Source organism: Ixodes scapularis, unplaced genomic scaffold (assembly GCF_016920785.2).
Source record: "Ixodes scapularis isolate PalLabHiFi unplaced genomic scaffold, ASM1692078v2 PGA_scaffold6__148_contigs__length_123643588, whole genome shotgun sequence".
NCBI lineage: Eukaryota > Metazoa > Arthropoda > Arachnida > Ixodida > Ixodidae > Ixodes > Ixodes scapularis.
The window spans coordinates 18,712,051-18,728,920 of record NW_024609881.1 but is presented as its reverse complement, the minus strand read 5'-3'; the positions used below and the strand labels follow the sequence as shown (position 1 = coordinate 18,728,920).

Here is a 16,870-nt window from a genome sequence, read left to right as displayed (position 1 = left end):
GGCACCCATACCCCCCCCCCCCCCCCCAGATAATAAGAGTACACAAACAAACGCATACACTTCAATTACAAATTCCAGACCCCATACCCCCCAAAAAATAATAAGAGTACAAAAACAAACGCATACACTTCAATTACAGATTCCAGGCACCATACCCTCCAAAAATAATAAGGCACCGTACCCCCCCCCCCCCCCAAAAAAAAAAAAAAAAAAGAAAAAGAAAAGAAAAAAAAACGCCCTTTTTCATTTTGGGGGTACTGCGACTCTGGGTCCCGAGACTCCATAGCTGCTTACTATTTACCTGTAGGGGTGAGTTCGCAGTCGCAAGCTGTGGGTATTTGTCCCATAAAAGTAAAGCTCGTTCCTGTGCTGAAAACAGTAAAGCTCGAACAAGTGCTGAAAACGTGAATAGCTAGCATGCACCAGAGGTAGTCTGCGCAGCATAACAAAAAATGAGTGGGCAACCCTTTTAGAAGCTAAGGTTTGAATATTTGAGTGTCGAAAAGCTATTGCAAACAAGTGCTTCAATGTTGGGTATGCAGGAAATAACCTCAAGTGAGATACGCACTAAAGAAAAATAAATTGAAAAGCTTTTGTCAGAAACTGATTTTACTCCTGGTAGTCTCCCCTGGTCCCACCGGTTTTAGAGGTCAACCGTATGTCGGTTATTCTGATCTCGCGGCTGACCGCTTTGCACATGTCGTAGACAGTCAACGCCGCGACCGCGACCGCAGTCAGTGCTTCCATCTCGACACCTGTCTGGCCCGTGCATTTGGCGTACCCGTTCACGCCGACTTCGTGAGTTTCTTCCACCAAAGTCAGGGTAACGTCCACCTTGCTCAGCGCTACCGGATGACACAGCGGAATCAGCTGGGACGTCTGCTTGGCGGCGCAGATGCCGGCGAGCTGAGCGGTGGGCAGCACGTCGCCTTTCTTCATTTGGTTGGACTTGACCAAGTCGAAGACCTTTTTGCCCAGGAGGACCCTGCCCAAAGCAGTCGCCGTTCGGACGGTGCCTGGCTTGTTCGAAACGTCCACCATTTTGGCGCCGCCATATTCATCAACGTGCGTGAGGCGAGCATCGCTGGCGCGTCGTCTGCACGATTCGGCTAGCAGACGGATCCCGAGGAGTCTTGTTGAATGCATATCGAACGGATCGTACGCACCCCAAGTTTTGGTTTCCTTGTGGCCACAGTCGTGGTCGTTCGTAATTGTCGCCGTATCTTCTTTGTACCGCGGCTGGCTCCAGCTAACAAACCAGCTTCAAAACACCAGCTGTGGCACTGTGCAGCACGGTGCTGTACACTACAGCCCTACAGCTGCTCCACAGCTGCTAAGCCGACGGATGGGAAAATTGCGAAAATACTTCAAAAGCAAGACAAAACGTACTTGTCAAAGCACAACGAACAGGCGGATAAGCTAGCTGTTTGTATATCGTCGACCCTAAAAATAAACTTTCGTTCTTTTTTTTTTTTCGTTTTACGATTACGAAGGGCACAAAGACATAACTCTATGCACAGAGATTAAGACACTTCTGACGTCAGCGTACCACGTGACTTTGCCTACTCCTCATACTCCGCCCGGTTACAAGAGTAGTGTAAACAAACGAAACGGGTCACCCGCAAAACAAAAAGGAACTACAAAATTCATAAAGGAGAAGCAGTGGAGGAGAGGAGGAGAGCTTTACTGCGGTAAACAAATATGGCGGCGGACTCCGATACTCGACGGCTGTACAGCGAACGAGTGAGCGATGCTATGTGAACTAGCGCCTTTCCGGTGCCATATTTGTAGCCTAGACTGTCACCTGTTGCCCGATGTGAAAGTGCGCTCACTTCCTTTCATCCACGTGGCGATATTCGTCCGAGAAGATCGCTGTAAGCTGAGCTCGCTACGGGTGCTACGCCCAGTGACTTGGCCGCGGTTTATTTTTGAGTACCCTTTACATTTTTCTTCGTTTCTATTTTGCCCTTTGGTCCCGTTTACATATTTGTTTTAAGCAGCAGCGGAAAGACGATATTTAATGCAATCCTTTTTGTGTCACACTTTGACGGAACGGGTAGATGACCAATATGTACCTCACGGAAATTAGAAAGAAATAAGAGAAGCAATTGATTTCGCCCTTTAGATATATAAAAAGTGCCCAGCTTTCCGATAAAAAAAAAAAAGAAAAATGAAAAAATGAACACGCTTTATCAGCAGACTAAACGTTATGAATGACGTGGTACCTGGAAGCGTGAGTACCCACAATCTTTGTATCCCGTCAGTTCCAATCCATCACAAATTACGTTCTGTGTTTTCACCCAAGTCGGCCTTTCCCGCACAGGAGTTCGCCATGTCCCTACCACCCTACCGAGACACGGCGCATCCCATCCTACCCTTTCGAAGTCCCGTCGAAAATGATCTGCCGCCATCCTACGACGACATCACCAACCCAGACGGTATTTTCCCATTGTCGGCCTCTAATCAGTGTGCCGTGATTGACAGCATGTTTTCTTGACGAGCCTCCAAGGTCTTTATTTTACAGACATCAGAAAAGTAATCTCACACTTACAAACTAGCTCGTGGAAAAGCGGCAGCACAAGCTTTTTTTTTTTTTTTCGCGGGAAACGACTGATTCACACACCTGCATTTGACTATGATATGGTGTGCTATGATCGCTTGTCAAGGCTTACGACTAGACTTGATATTGCATACACTGCAAAACCTTCAGTTCAGTTATATGCAAATCGAAAGGGTTTCAGTGCTACTTGATAGATGTCGCGAACCTCTTCTCTCGTCTTGTCATCGCACTGGTTGTAGCGCTGTCAATCAGTCAAACGACTTGTTCCGCTAGATTTAGCGGGGAAATTTTTCTGCTAAATTTAGCTGGAAAATGTTTGCGCTACATTTAGCGGGGAAATCTTTGCACTAGATTTAGCGGGGAACTTTTTCCGCTAAATTTAGCGGGGAAATTTTTCCGCTAGATTTAGTGGGGAAATCTTTGTGATAAATTTAGCGGAGAAATTTTTCTGCTAAATTTAGCGGTGAAATTTTTTCCGCTAGATTTAGCGGGGAAATTTTTCCGCTAGATTTAGCGGGGAAATTTTTCTGCTAAGATTAGCTGGAAACTGTTTCCGCTACATTTAGCGGGGAAATTTTTCCGCTAGATTTAGCGAGGAAATTTTTTCGCTAGATTTAGCGGGAAAAAAATTTCCGCTAAATTTAGCGGGGAAATTTTTCCGCTAGATTTAGCGAGGAATTTTTCCGCTAGATTTATCGGGGAAATTTTTTCGCTAGATTTAGTGGGGAAAATTTCGCGTCGGAACTGCAACACGCCTTGTTTATGGCGTACGGATCGTCGAAGGCAACGCCGTCCATTCACAGTTTGTCTCGATACCGCTGCCGTTCAGGCTTGGGTAGCGAGCTCAAATAGTCGAGCATATAACATGCGTTGGCAGGAAATACGATGCACAAATAAAGCTAGAAGCCTCTCTACAAAGTCAACAACGAGCGCACGCCATAGAACGCAATGGCGAAAACATGATCCTGGCCGCTTTTGCCCACATAGCTGCTGCGCATCCGCGGCCTTCCGGCCGTGTTGGTAAACAGAGCCGCGCCGCGTGTCGAAAGCCCTTGCTTTCGGTGCCGAACAATAGAGAACGAGGTTGCGGTAACAGAGGGAGGAGGAGCGGAAGGCGAGAAGGGAAGCATTTTGAATGCAGCGCCACACAGGTTTCGTAAGGCTTCTCCGCTCTCCTGTTTTCATTTTGCATTTTGCAGGAGAAAAAAAAAAAAAAGTACCGACTTGTTAATGATTTTGACATTCCCATTCCAGATAATGGATGAATGTGCATCCCTTTTGAATGATGCTTTAGAGCGCAGCTCTTAGGTGCCCGTTTCCGGCTTGAGCGGCGTCGACGTCGCCGTCGCCGTCGGCGTCACCGTCGGCGTAACCGCGCGGTGCATTATGGGAAATATGATATCCCATACTGCACCGCGCGGGGAGGAGGAGGAGGGAGGGGAGGAAGGTGAAAGGAGGAGGAGGAGGAAGGAGGAGAGGGAGGAGGGAGGAGGAGGGGAAAGAGGAGAAGGGGGAGGAGGAGGGATAAGAAGGAGGAGAGGGAGGAGGAGGAGCTTGAAGGATGAGGAGAGGAGGAGGAGGAAGAAAAGGGAGAAGTAGCAGGTAGGACGAGGAGGTGAGGAGGAGGGGTATACCCTCCCTTCAGTACCCTTCCCTCCTCCTTTAAGAGCTGCGCTCTAATTCGTTGTTACAGGGTGTAAACGGCTTTCATTTTTTTCAAGTATGTTTACTGATCCTACCCTTGTCAATAATTACTCTGCCGTCTCACACGATTAGTTCCCAATAGACCATATGATAATCGATATCCCCGGAATTGTAGGAATTATTGACTCTTTAAAAATATCCTCGTCCTGTGGCATGAATAATATAAATTCTAAAGTGTTCGCAGCGTAAAACTGGCATCTGCCCTTTTTTCCGCAAGAATATTCCAACAATCGCTGGAGACGGGAGAGGCACCTGACGATTTGAAAATCGGAAGTGTCGCCCCGGTCAACAAAGGCGGTAACGAAACATCCCCTCTCAACGAAAGGCCAATTTTCCTGACTTGTATGTCTTCTAAAATTTTTGAGCATATCATCTCCAAACATCTTCCCCATACCTTTCTTGATACTAATAACTTCTTCTGTAGCTTACAGCATGGCTTTCGCAAGTTTCTGTCCTGTGAGACCCAACTTACCAGCCTTACTAACGATCTCTTTCAGAATATGGGCTCCGGCTACCCAACTCACGCCGTGTTTCTCGATTTCGCCAAAGCCTTTGATAAGATCCCACATAACCTTCTAGTCCACAAATTATCCATGTTACACATTGCGGGATATTGCTACCAACACAGGTACCGATAGAGTAACCAAAGGGTTGTCTCAACAGCGGCGATATCTGAAAGGTGACGTCCAACCTAGTAGTGCGGTCCCCAGATCTCCGCGGCAATGTAGACGACGTTTAGAGCTACATTACCGCGGGTCGGTTCGATTAATTACCTCCGTCGGTGCCAATGATCGTCTACCTTGTCTCACTGTCTCGAATATAGCGGGAGAGAAGACACACGTCCCAGAGTAAGGACAGAGTCCAAGAGCATTTATAAGAACACTCTTAAAATGAACTACAATGTCCCCATCCAAAATGGCCTCTGCGCCGGCAAGGTAAGAAAAAGTCCTTACCTGGCCAGACGCGGGCTTCCGGAGAGCCAAGCCCGGGGAGGCATCGGAGATGTCGCCGACACACGTCCTATCTCTTTCGCGGTCACCCGGACGAGTCCCTTTCCCGAAAGCGGGAAAACAAGAGGCGAAACCTCTTCGCCTGTCAGCAGCGATCCCCTTCCGAGCGGGGGGACGAAAAAAGATCCTCCCGGGAGAGAGTGAGGAGGAGAGCCCCCCAAGCCAGGCGGCTCTCCTACGCTTCACGGACAGGTCGGAGCTCACGGCGAAGGAGGCCGAGTGTTCCGACCCGCGGCCGTTATCGCAGCCATCGTGGAAGGGAGACCGCAGGAATCCCCACAACATTGATCCTCAAGTAGTAGCATGGATTATTTCTTTTCGCTCGCATCGTTCACAGTCTGTTTGCGTTAATAACACAACTTCCGCTTCCATTTCTGTCACATCTGGTGTCCCCCAGAGAACCGTTCTTGGGCCTCTGGTTTTCCTTATATACGTAAATGATCTGCCCCCACTTCGTATTTCTTCCTCCATTCGTCTCCTCGCTGATGATTGCGTCGTCTATTAGCCCCAAGAGCGAACACAAGCGTCGCTGCGTTCTCCGCGCCTTGGTTGGGTGATGTGTACCGTGACGACAGGGGAAGGACTCCGCTTCGCGATCTGGCATCCGGCTTAAAGTCCCTAGATTAGGGCTTCCCACAAGTAGCGACATTCTTTGAAGCGCCGACTGCGTGACGGTTCAGGTTTTAGGAAGCGAATGGCAGCGCACCCCAGGGGTTTGAACTGAATGCCGCCATTTTGTTCCAGCGGAATGTGCTTTGTCATTAGTATAGGTTGTCGTTACTTGTAAAAGAAGTATCAAGGGAGTGTAATCGGGCTTGCTTTTCTGCGCCCGTTTCCTCACGACCGTTGGCGATCATGCTGACCTACTGTTTAGTGCCGCAATGCAAATTCCGAAAAGAAGCCGGTATCAGGCTATGAGCATTCACCGCCCGAAGACGTCGAGGTGAACAAACGAATGGACATTCAAACTAAGGATTGGAGAGGCACCGTCAGTGTCGGTCGTTGTGTGCCGCAACCCCTTCGAAAAGTGGGACTCGTTTACCCAGTGAAACAAGACGCTGGGTAAGAGCATTATCAACGTACTTCCGTACCCTTTCTAAACGTGTTTATCACTTTTCCCTGTATAATTAGGTCAGAAGTACCGAAAGCTATTGGCGGAGGCCATTCCGCCGATGGACCTCCCTCCCCCGTACGTCCACACGACATAAGGCGATCGTGCGAGAAGTAGGCGAAGCGGCGGCTTATGTGTTTCAGACGCTCACATTTCATTCCTTGCAAGTTCACGAGTTAGGGACTATTACACCCCGTTTTGAGGGCATTTCAAAAGGCATTTATACCAAAAGCCCTTGGGTGGTCGGCAGTTAGCTCGCGATCCTGACCCTACGCGTGTCACTCTGCATACGCTGGTTCGTAGATTCTTTAAAGGCCCTGGGTCTGAAAGCCTTCGAAATGCTTGTGGAACAGGAGTGTTTTACATAAATGTAGGTTCTTCGTGAATTAATGATATGGTTCGCACACATAAGCAGGTATGTTTTTCTATTATTTTAGAAAACGCAGAATTACTGGAAACGTGTTTTTATGGTGGGAAAAAGAGCCAAATTTCCCCTTTCTCATTCTATGAAATGTACTGAATTGCCCAAAATATTCGCAGTACCATAGTGGCATAAGTTGGAGTTATACTTTTTTCCTTGTATTCTTTCTTTATTCCAGCATTGTGTATTCGGCAAATGAATTGTTTAGCTTGAATCGTCAATTTGTCATTTGCAGAAAAAAGAGGCACTTCTACAGGTCCCCAAAACCCCCTACAACTAAACACACTGTCAAAAAAAAAAAAAATAAAAGACAGAAGGAACAGGAAGCGTTTAAACTACTGTCCAGTGGAAGATGCCGCACTAGTAGCAGAAAATGTAGAACCTGAGAAAGGAAGGTGACAGTTTGCATAAGAAAAGCTTCAAGTATTTTAGGCCCAGGACAATTTGATTTAGATGAAATGTAAATTTTAGAACCTGTAAAGCGTACATTGTTTAGGAGGGGTCAATAACGGGCTAGACACCTTCAGTTACGTTTGTTCTATATTACTTGAAGGATATTATAACAAGTCCATAGACACCACCAGTGGAGTTCATTGAAATACTATCCGAAATCCGCAAATGTCGAATGCCGTGCAATGTAAACACATATAATTAAATAACTAGTGTATGGCTGTGTTCCTTTTATTTTTTATCTTGTCCTTGAACTTAGACTGTTTCACTTGTAATTCTTTCGCCATGGCGTACCATATATTTAAAATGTTGCGCGAGCAGCATGCAACATTTCTGCTTCGGCGTTTTTGTTGAAATGCGGATACAAAAAAACACAAATAATAATACTTTGTTGATTCAATCAAACCATCAGCACCAATGATTGTTTGAGATGTAAATCTCTCGTGGTGCTCCTGCAATTGTGGCCACATTTCTTTATTTTCATATACCAGCTGTGATTCAAGCGCTGTCTGCCCTGTCAACCATGCCTGAAATGTTGGTTGAAGTTTCGCTTGCAGCTACAGGCCATACCACATAAAAACACATATGAAGATTCACATTTCGTACGAGAAAGGCACAAAAAAAGGGAAATAAAAACGAGCTTGGCGAAAGCTAATGTCGTCACAGCCTCCGCAAGGCGAGTCAGGGAAAAATTCTGCCCTCGGCGTGATGTCACCCCGATTTGCCGTAAGGGGGCGCCACTCAAACTTCTCGGGGCTAATAGGAAAATAGCAACTCATGAAAAGTTTTTAGCGTTACACAATGGCATCAATAAAATGACTGACTTGTATGTTACATGGCAGATGACTCTTAACACCAATAAATGTAAATGCATGTGTTTTTCTTGTTCGCCACCTTATCCCCAAACCGAATTTCACTGTCCACGGTATAGCCCTTGCTTATGCCAATGAGTATAAATATCTAGAGGTCCACATTACTTCTGAAATTTCCTTATATACTCTTATTAATACTATCATTGATTCAGGAGACTGCAAGTTAGGATATTTGCGCCGCACCTTCAAGTCCGCCTCTCCTGTCCTTAGATGCCTTGTCTATGTTGCCTTCGTCCGCCCAAAATTAGAGTTTGCGGCTTTGATCTAGAGTCCTAACCAATTCACTTCAGCAAAAACACTTGAATCGGTCCAGAACCGGGCTGTTCGCTTAATCACGTGCAATTTCTCACGTTTTTACAGCGTGTCTGCCATGAAAGCTCAACTTAACATTCACAACCTTCCGACTCGTCGTAACATTTCCCGCCTCTGTCTTCCGCACAAAATGTATTACCACCCAAACTTACATCAGTCCCTTCTTTACACGCCTGGTTATGTTTCTCCAAGGTTTGATCATGCCTGCGAGATAGCCCAGGCCAAATGAAGCTCAACGGCCTACTCCTATTCTGGCCTTTCCGACGCCCATTGTGGGCATAAAACGACCTCCCCTGAGAATAGCGTCACCACCAGCGCCGGCACCTTGTTCCAGAGAGTTATGACTGACCACCTCACTAACACCCACTCCCCTCTGCAATGCCTCTGGCCCCGAGGGTATTTGAAATAAAGAAATAAAAGGACGTGGATGGATCTGGATGGGAACAACAAAAGCACGAGGTGCGCAAAAAGCAGACGTTTTTCGTTTATTCTAGTCCCCAGCCACCTCGTAGACATATTCGAAATGGGCGGCGAAAGAAAGAGTAAAACCTTTAAACCTGAAAATTGTAAAACAAATATAGGGGTAAGGCAAAACGAGAATGTGTGACGGTTACGCTTATATCATGAATGTCCTATATTGGCGTGGCGACGGCAAAAGCAGTATTTTCGCCCATACTGGAAGTGACGACATTCAAGATGGCGGCGACCTTGTGGCCACTGCGCGTGCGTAGAAACCAGATTCGCGCATGCGCACAGCGGACAGCAGCTCCACCGCACCGGTGTGACATCGGAGCTCTGCGTTGGTGTATAATTTCTTCCGTCCGCTGCAAGACAACATAGAACACATACATAGAAATGCAGTATTGTGCACCTCTCACTGATGTTTGGCATTCGCTGGGTGTGAGGAAAATAAGACGAGGCTGCGACCACCTTGCATTTGTGGAATTAATTATTTTAATAATGACGAGATATAACAACGAAAAGCTTGTTCCCCAGCGAAAACACATGTCGACTTTTTCTTCCCTCGTTTCGGATAACAGGATCACAGCTCAGTCGCTTCGGCCACAGAGCGAGTCTGCTTCACAATACAAAAAGAAAAAGAAAAAAAAAAAAGAGCAAAAAAAGGCTAAGCACACACAATCATTGTCGCTGACAACGAGCAGTCGCCGCTTGGCCGACAACAATTTTTCTCCCATAACCTCTTCTGCAATAGATTCACTTTTATAACGTCCGATGAGCACACAAAACATTGCTGAGTGAGCAGGATGAAATACTAACCCAAACTAGGTTCTGTACATCAGACTGTGATAACGGTTGTCTGCAGTTTAATATTGTTTTTTTTTAATAAAGATAATGAGCAACGCGATCCTTGAAACTTCAACTAACAGATAGGGGGTTCTTCGTACAACAGGCGCATAAAGAACAAAATCAAACTGTTCGGACAAACAATCGCGGAGCAAGGCATTCGGTGTGCGAGTCTGTGGCTAGTGGATCATTTGAAGACAAGTGTGACGTTTTCATGCAGGATAGCAGCTACTTCTCCGCAACCTTCGGCTTGTGAAAGTTGTACGCGTATTGTGGAGGACGCCGGTAGCTCGTAGAGACCTTTTTTATATCTTCATAGACATCACAGCGAGGGCAAAGGCAGTAGTGACCTATGTACGACCGTGGAAATGCATTTTCTTGAGGTCTAGGAAAGAAGATGGTAAAACATTTCGGCATCACGTATGAAATCAACCCGCTTTCTTTACACTGCGAGACATCGGGCCACGTTAGTGCAATAACTAGTTGTTGCATTGACGCGATGTTCCGTGGATCGCGACAATTCTGAAATGAAAAACAAGACAACAGTCTAGAGCACCTTAAGCTGTCCACCGCAGAAATGCTCGGCAAGATGGAAAAACACGAAGAGCCCATGTAGCTCTCCTTGAAAACTCTATTCACGGTCAGCGATTTTTCTAACTGGAAAGAGACATGAGGCACATGAAGGAAAAATCTATCCTAGCATTTCTCTACCAGCTGCAGCCATTCTTGGAAGAACCGTAGGACTGGATTGGTTAGTACCTCTGGGGATGACGTGCCTAAATGTATTTCGACTAAAACCCATGGAAGAGAAAAAATCAAACATTGGCAAACAACCCAAAACAGAAAAAATAAAGAAAAGTAGAGATTACAAAACATTCTTTGTGGTCCCATGTTATGATAAAGTCTTGAGGGTTTTTAATTAAAAGAAAAACAGCTTTTCCTCAGTTTTAGGGGGTTGCATGGTGATAGTACCGCGTTTTTTTTGGCGTCGGAACTTTTGTAGTGACTTCACTTGCAACAAGTGTCGTCCAAAATTGATTGATTTCTTTTTTGTGAGGGATGTTAATTTTGAAACAGGACCGATTTGGGCAGTTTGAGAACAAGCAAGAAGCAAAAACAGACGAATGGAACGAAGGTTGGGTCCTTTTTAAATATGCGAAAGAATCGCGTACGTTGTTCTGCAAAATATCTAGGTGGTAGCGTCTCCACCGTAAACCAAACAACATACATCTCCAACGAACCTCCCATGACAAAAACAAAAGTAGCCTTTCGTCCACCCACCATCGAGAGCGACACCATTGCAAGAAAAAAAAAGTCGGATGAAAATTGCAACGCCTCTTCGGTGGGCAGACGGCCAAAAAGACATAGAAAACATCACGTGACGCGCTCGCTGGCTGTCTCCGTTTGCGGTTACGCTGTTTCGCGGTCAGAAGAAGAAGAAAAAAAACCGGCCCGTGTTCACTGATTCGCATCGCCATGGGGCCGGCCTGGTTCGACCCCATCTTGCATTAACTACGATTTGCGATTTTTGTGCGGGAGTTTGGTGCGGTGGTGATGCGATCGAAGCGCCGACGCGAGTGAGAGTTGCGCGAGCGTGCACGGCGCAGCAGATCCACCACGGGCGCACCCACGAAAAGCAGCCGCGCCACATACACGTGACAGTAACGACGAACAGCAACAATACGCAAGCGATGCGGAGCTTAGCGGCGGCGACACGGCATCGACAGAAAAATAGAAGCGTTTCAAGCGCGTTCCGACGTATCTCACTCTCGCGGCCACTCTTAGCCACGGGATTTTGAGCGAGCAAATCGAAGCACTGCAGTCGTCCATGGCATATGTCTTCACCGAGAGACAAACAAAACGAACGATTTTCAAGTAAGGAAAGAGGACGTGCAGCCTTTGTAATAGAAGGGCGACCAGGTTATGCGGACTGCGACTCTGTGGCCTCTGCTTTGCATATCGTCGCCTGCTTTGATTTTTTTTTCTTCCCACTCTTCCATAAGATACATAGTAAACCTTGAAACCAAAGTTTCCCCCATGATGCTGTGTACTTGTTTTACAGAAATCGAAATAAACTGGAGGGGATCACTTCTAGTACGTAACCCCTTCCATGGTTTCTGTTTTTTTTTCTCTTTTCTTAGAAAGCTCTAAACCTACAACACGCGTTTTTGCACCAGTGACGCGGGTTCGGGGTTTCGTTTTTTTTTTTTTCTTTGACTTCGTCACAGCTGAATTCAGGCGACGATGAGGGCTAACTTTAACTGGCTTTCTTAGGTTTGGTTCCCTCGTCGCAGCTCCGAGGACAGAAAGTGACCGTAGACGATTTCCGTTCGAGTCACGATGCAGTGAGTGCAATGGGTGTGCTCTTGTATGACTGTGGTGACGGTTTACGGGAAAGAAGAGTGCTCTTTTGTTTCTTCCAACAACGTCGACAACGGCGTTAGCGGTCATCTATATCGAACGGGGAAAAGGAACATCGGTGGGTTCGGTGGTTTCGTTCTTGGGGATGGCCACCCGAAGCGCCTCGGAAAGTCCCTCAACGAAAGTGGCACGGCGATTCTAAACAGATCTAACTGGCTTTGTTCATGACGCACGTCCACCTCCTTCTTGATGCATCGTAGGCTTGGTTCTAACAACGAACAGTGTTGAGCGACTACACGCGCCTCAACTTCGTTACAACGGGTTGCCTCTGTTACCATATTTGAATGGCCATGCAGGGTCTATGGATAATTGAGTTCTCTGCCGCCTGTGTGTTTGTTCTATCGTTACAAAATGCCCTTTGTACAATCGGCAGTCATCGCATCTGAGTCTTTCTGCAAAACGCGTTCTTGGGGGGCCAGTACTTACCCGAAACTACTTAATCCCGAAAAGACTTAACCGGTTAAAAAGCCATTTATTACTGGTTAACGAACTAAGAAGCACTGGTATTTTCTCAATGGTGCTGAGTGTGTGATACGTTGCTGTCATCTAGTCCATAGCCGGACTGGATCGTAATGCCTGTGCCATCGCATGATATGGCATGGGAGCTTTTCTTCGTGGCAGCGCTGTGAGTCTAATGTATTCGCAGTTACACCCTGTTCCTCAACTGGCTGTGATTTTTTGGTGGTGCATTTGGCCCGACGGATTCCCTTTGCGTCCCCAATGTCAAGAGTGCGAACTTGTTTAGACGATCATGCCTTCGCTAATCGTTTTTTATGTTCCTCTAAGGTAGCCTAGTCCGGGAGTAATGCTTGCAACAGACGTGTGTTATAAAAATAAAATGATAACAATTATTAGTACTTGAATTTGCAACATTTACGTGTGCATGACCAGCTTTCAGTTCATTGTTGCGTTCGTGTGTAATTTTAAGAATTAATCCCCAAGGAACACGTTCGTCATTAGTCGAAGAAAATTGAACGGCAGGTAACGCAAAGCTTGAATTTGCTCGAAAAAACTTTTTCCCCAAGATCAGTCCCCCATTGTCGCACCGTGGCCACAGAAAACGTCTGAAGAGAAGTAAACACGCTTGTCGAGCCCTGCAGTGTCTAGTCTGCCTTGATTCGGGCATTCGGTCATTAATCGCGTGTTAGGTGCGTCAAGATCTAGATGCGCGTATTAATTCATCGGTTAACCTGAGATTAACTGGCTACATAAAAATTAAGCCCCCTTAATACTGCCTGTTTTTAGTGTATTCGCGTTGTTTAGGGTTCGTAGCCGGTAACTTTATCTTAAAATCCAGAACGGTAAAAAATGACCGCTTGCAAGCCACGTTGTCGACATCGGTGAGCAGCGTTTTTCCGTATTCATAAAACGTAGGTTCACGTCCCCCTTTACACAGATATTAAGGTGTTAGCAAAAAGAAAACACGCGAGGAAACCTCAGACGTTTCTCCGGCAAGCGTAACCTAGTTTTCTATTAGGAAACACCCATAACCCGGTACCTAGACCTAGTAACAGCGCATTTACACGCAGCGGGCATTGCAACCTCATGCACATATGACGGACGTGGCTTCGACGCTGGGGTTCAACGATTTACTGCAGAGCGCGAAAATCCTTCAATCCTTTGTGCCTGTCGTAACATATCTGTATGTTGTCAAGTCCCCCACAAAAAACCCCAACGTACGCCAGTGCCACTATCTATCCGCCTTCTCAGTTCACCAGCACCTTTTTGTAACGAGTTCAGTTCGTCTCGGCAGCAGACATTTTTGCCAAGGGTGTCGGTGTTTGCCCCAGGGTGACGCAGTTCTGGAGCATCGGCTTCCTGCCATTGTAAACCAGAGCACAGCACTTCTTATTGCATCAGTCGCGAGGCGGGACCAACCCAGACTTCAACGCCAGACTTGGCCTATGTAGCAAAACCTTAGCGGCTCTTCAGCCCAGGACCTTTTGACAGTTCGGAAATGTTCAGGCGCTATCCTCGAGTTCTAAGTCGAGTGGGACGATTAAGGAGGGCCGTTCTGTTTCCGCCATTTCTTCTATCGCCTATTGTTTCAGATTACGAGAAAGAAGTTTAACAAATCCAAACCATAGCTAAGACAATCGTCGGCTGGAACGTAAAAAGGCTCAACCATCGCAAACACGATGTCGATAATGTTTCCGTAAAGGAGGTCAAGAGAGAAAGCAGTGTCAGAAACACACGCACAATCGACCTAAAAATGGTGTCATCACAGCTTGTCAGGTGGCGGTGAGGGGTTTGTTAACACGTAGCGACAGTTGTGGTAGTAGTGGTAGTAGCGGTAGTAGCGGTAGGTGTTGCCGATGTGTGCTTGGTATCATGGGCGATTCGGTTTCATTCCGTTCTTCTCGACACCGCGGGAGAAACTAGAAGGACCGAATGCACCTCATCGGGAGCACTATTACCGCTGGTCTCTCTTCCGCCACGATGCACGTTCACCCTGGTGTCGGTCACTCAAGCAGACAGTCTGCGCAACACCGTCGGACCATCCTGGCATCAGGACCGGACGGACGCAGAAACCGCCTGCAGGGTCGTCCTTGCCGAAGTCGTCGCCGACGCGAGTTGTTGAAGCGACGCCGAAGTTCTACTACGTCGGCTCAGGGGCAATACGTTGTCTGTCTGAGTTGGGCTTCAATGTGACTTGCGAGACGCGACGTCACGACGTTCCGTCATCATCGCTCTTGTCTTCGACAGATGGCCGCAGACATGGTCGGAAACTGACCAGGTCTCCGTTGTTGTCCTCTGCGACTACCACAACCGGCGCCGTCGTCTCGTCCGTCGTCGTGGTCGGGGTCTGAACGTCCTCCTCCTCGTCGGTGGCGTCTCCACCAGCAAATATGGCGGTCCGCGACGTCGACGACGACGGGAACTCTGCCGAAAACGTCCACGAGTTGGACTCGCTCGAGTCGGGGTCGATGGCTTTGCTGAGTTCGGGGTAATTCGGAAGGAGGTAGCGCAGTTTCGACGTGGACGTGCTCGTGGTCTCTGAATCTTCGTCGTCTTCGTCGACGTCCAACGGCGGTGTTGGACTCGTTGACGGAAGGTCGTAGGCTTCGTCGGTGGTGAGTGCACGCAGGTCGGCCACGGCCACCTTCTCGGTGGACCCGTCTTCGGGCGAGGCTCGGCGGATGTTCACGTCATCGATCGATGCTGCTGATCTTTCTTCCGTCGTCAATTCGATATCGGCGATGTCGATTCCGGCGGCGTCCGAATCTGTGGACGACGATGACGCCTTGCTGCGAATCGGACTGTCCTGGTCGTCCGGGATGCAGATGCTAATCACGGGCAGCGCCGATGAAGATTCGCCATCTGCAATGGGGTGAAACCGTGTCCGAATTAAGGCGCCCAAGTTGCCTTAGATAGATTAAAACAAGAGAAAACCGATTAGCTTAAACCGGACGCAAGCCTCACGGCAACAGTCTGATCGACAGGTGTGGTAGACATGAGGGCTTTGGCTTGTCTCGATATTGGCACTCATACTAGTATACTACGTCTCACTTGAAGTCCGGACGTAGCCGACATGGGGATCAATCATGCAGTGTTAAAGGCGCAAGTCCCTATGTCTTCTCTGCATATGATGAATTGAGCGATAACAAAACACATACAGAAACATGACGAATACCAAGTTGGTGCGCTTTTGAGGCTATATGACTGGTCAAACAAGTTAGTAGCGTCTGCTGCGTCTGGATTTAAGATGAAACGAAGAATAGTAGTTGAAAATAAACTAGGGATAGTCTTTTGAGTTAATGCTTTTAAAGCAAGATGGTATCGACACTACTTGGCATCTCCGTGTTGTTTAGTAAACTCATACTACGCGCAAAAATAATTGATAGCTTTTAACGTAGTTTTACGTAGACAATTTTATGTGGTTATATGAAATAAAACAATATGACCAAGGTAATAATACGAGGAAAAACGCATACGTTCAAGAGAAAGTTTTAACCCGCTCCATATCTGATCAGTCTTTACATGATATATATTTGTAACAGGCACGTAGCCAGAATTTCGTTTCGGGGGGGGGGGGGGGGGGGGGGGGGGGGTCGCCCATAACAAAATGCTGTATGAGAGGGAGGGGGGAGAGGAGGTCTCAGCAAAATGGAAGATATGGAGGGGGGGGGGCCTGGGCCCCATGGGCCTCCCCCCTGGCTACGTGCCTGATTTGTAACCTCCCACAGCTCATGGAGATGTCTAAAAAAGGACACACTTAACCAGGTATTTTCGTTTAATAGTAAGCAAATAGTATCAAGGCGACTGCACTTATCCGTCACCCTCTGTACTGAATACCACCTCCAAATGCCACTTTTTAATTCATTTGTCTCATTTGTGGGTAAATTTGAATACTTATTTGTTGCAGTAAACTCGAACGCGTTGCGAACTTACAAGTGTTTAAGTTAATAAACAGAAGAGTTGCATACAAGTATATACTAAGAAACATTTGCGCTTGTACTAAAATATATCGATCATACCTTCATTCGCAAAACTGCATTGCTACGCCACGGCCGTCGCCGACGCAAAGTTCGCGGAATCTTAGATGGTTACCACCTGAATACAATTCTGCATTTGAACTTTACCAGCTCAGGAAGGGGAAGCGGTAATGATAATACAGGTTTTTTAACGAAACATAAAGAGTAACACCTGTATCAGAGGAATGTAGAAGTATACGTAAAACATCGTGAAATGTGCAATAAAAAA

At 47.0% G+C, this 16,870-nt stretch overlaps 2 protein-coding genes across 2 annotated transcripts in view; both read right to left on the bottom strand.

Annotated features, from left to right (window-relative positions):
- Nucleotides 1–483: 483 nt before the first annotated feature.
- Nucleotides 484–1,383, bottom strand: LOC8040859 (cyclic pyranopterin monophosphate synthase). The gene has a single exon (XM_002401463.5). It carries the CDS (start codon nucleotides 1,144–1,146, stop codon nucleotides 610–612), a length of 537 nt encoding a protein of 178 aa, XP_002401507.3. The 5' UTR covers nucleotides 1,147–1,383; the 3' UTR covers nucleotides 484–609.
- A 7,994-nt stretch (nucleotides 1,384–9,377) lies between these two features.
- LOC8040860 (voltage-dependent T-type calcium channel subunit alpha-1H) overlaps nucleotides 9,378–16,870 on the bottom strand; it is a 138,807-nt gene continuing 131,314 nt past the window's right edge. The window contains exon 36 of the mRNA XM_029978421.4: nucleotides 9,378–15,487. Within this exon, the coding sequence (XP_029834281.2) occupies nucleotides 14,835–15,487 (653 nt within the window). The 3' untranslated portion in view covers nucleotides 9,378–14,834. The remainder of the gene's footprint in view (nucleotides 15,488–16,870) is intronic.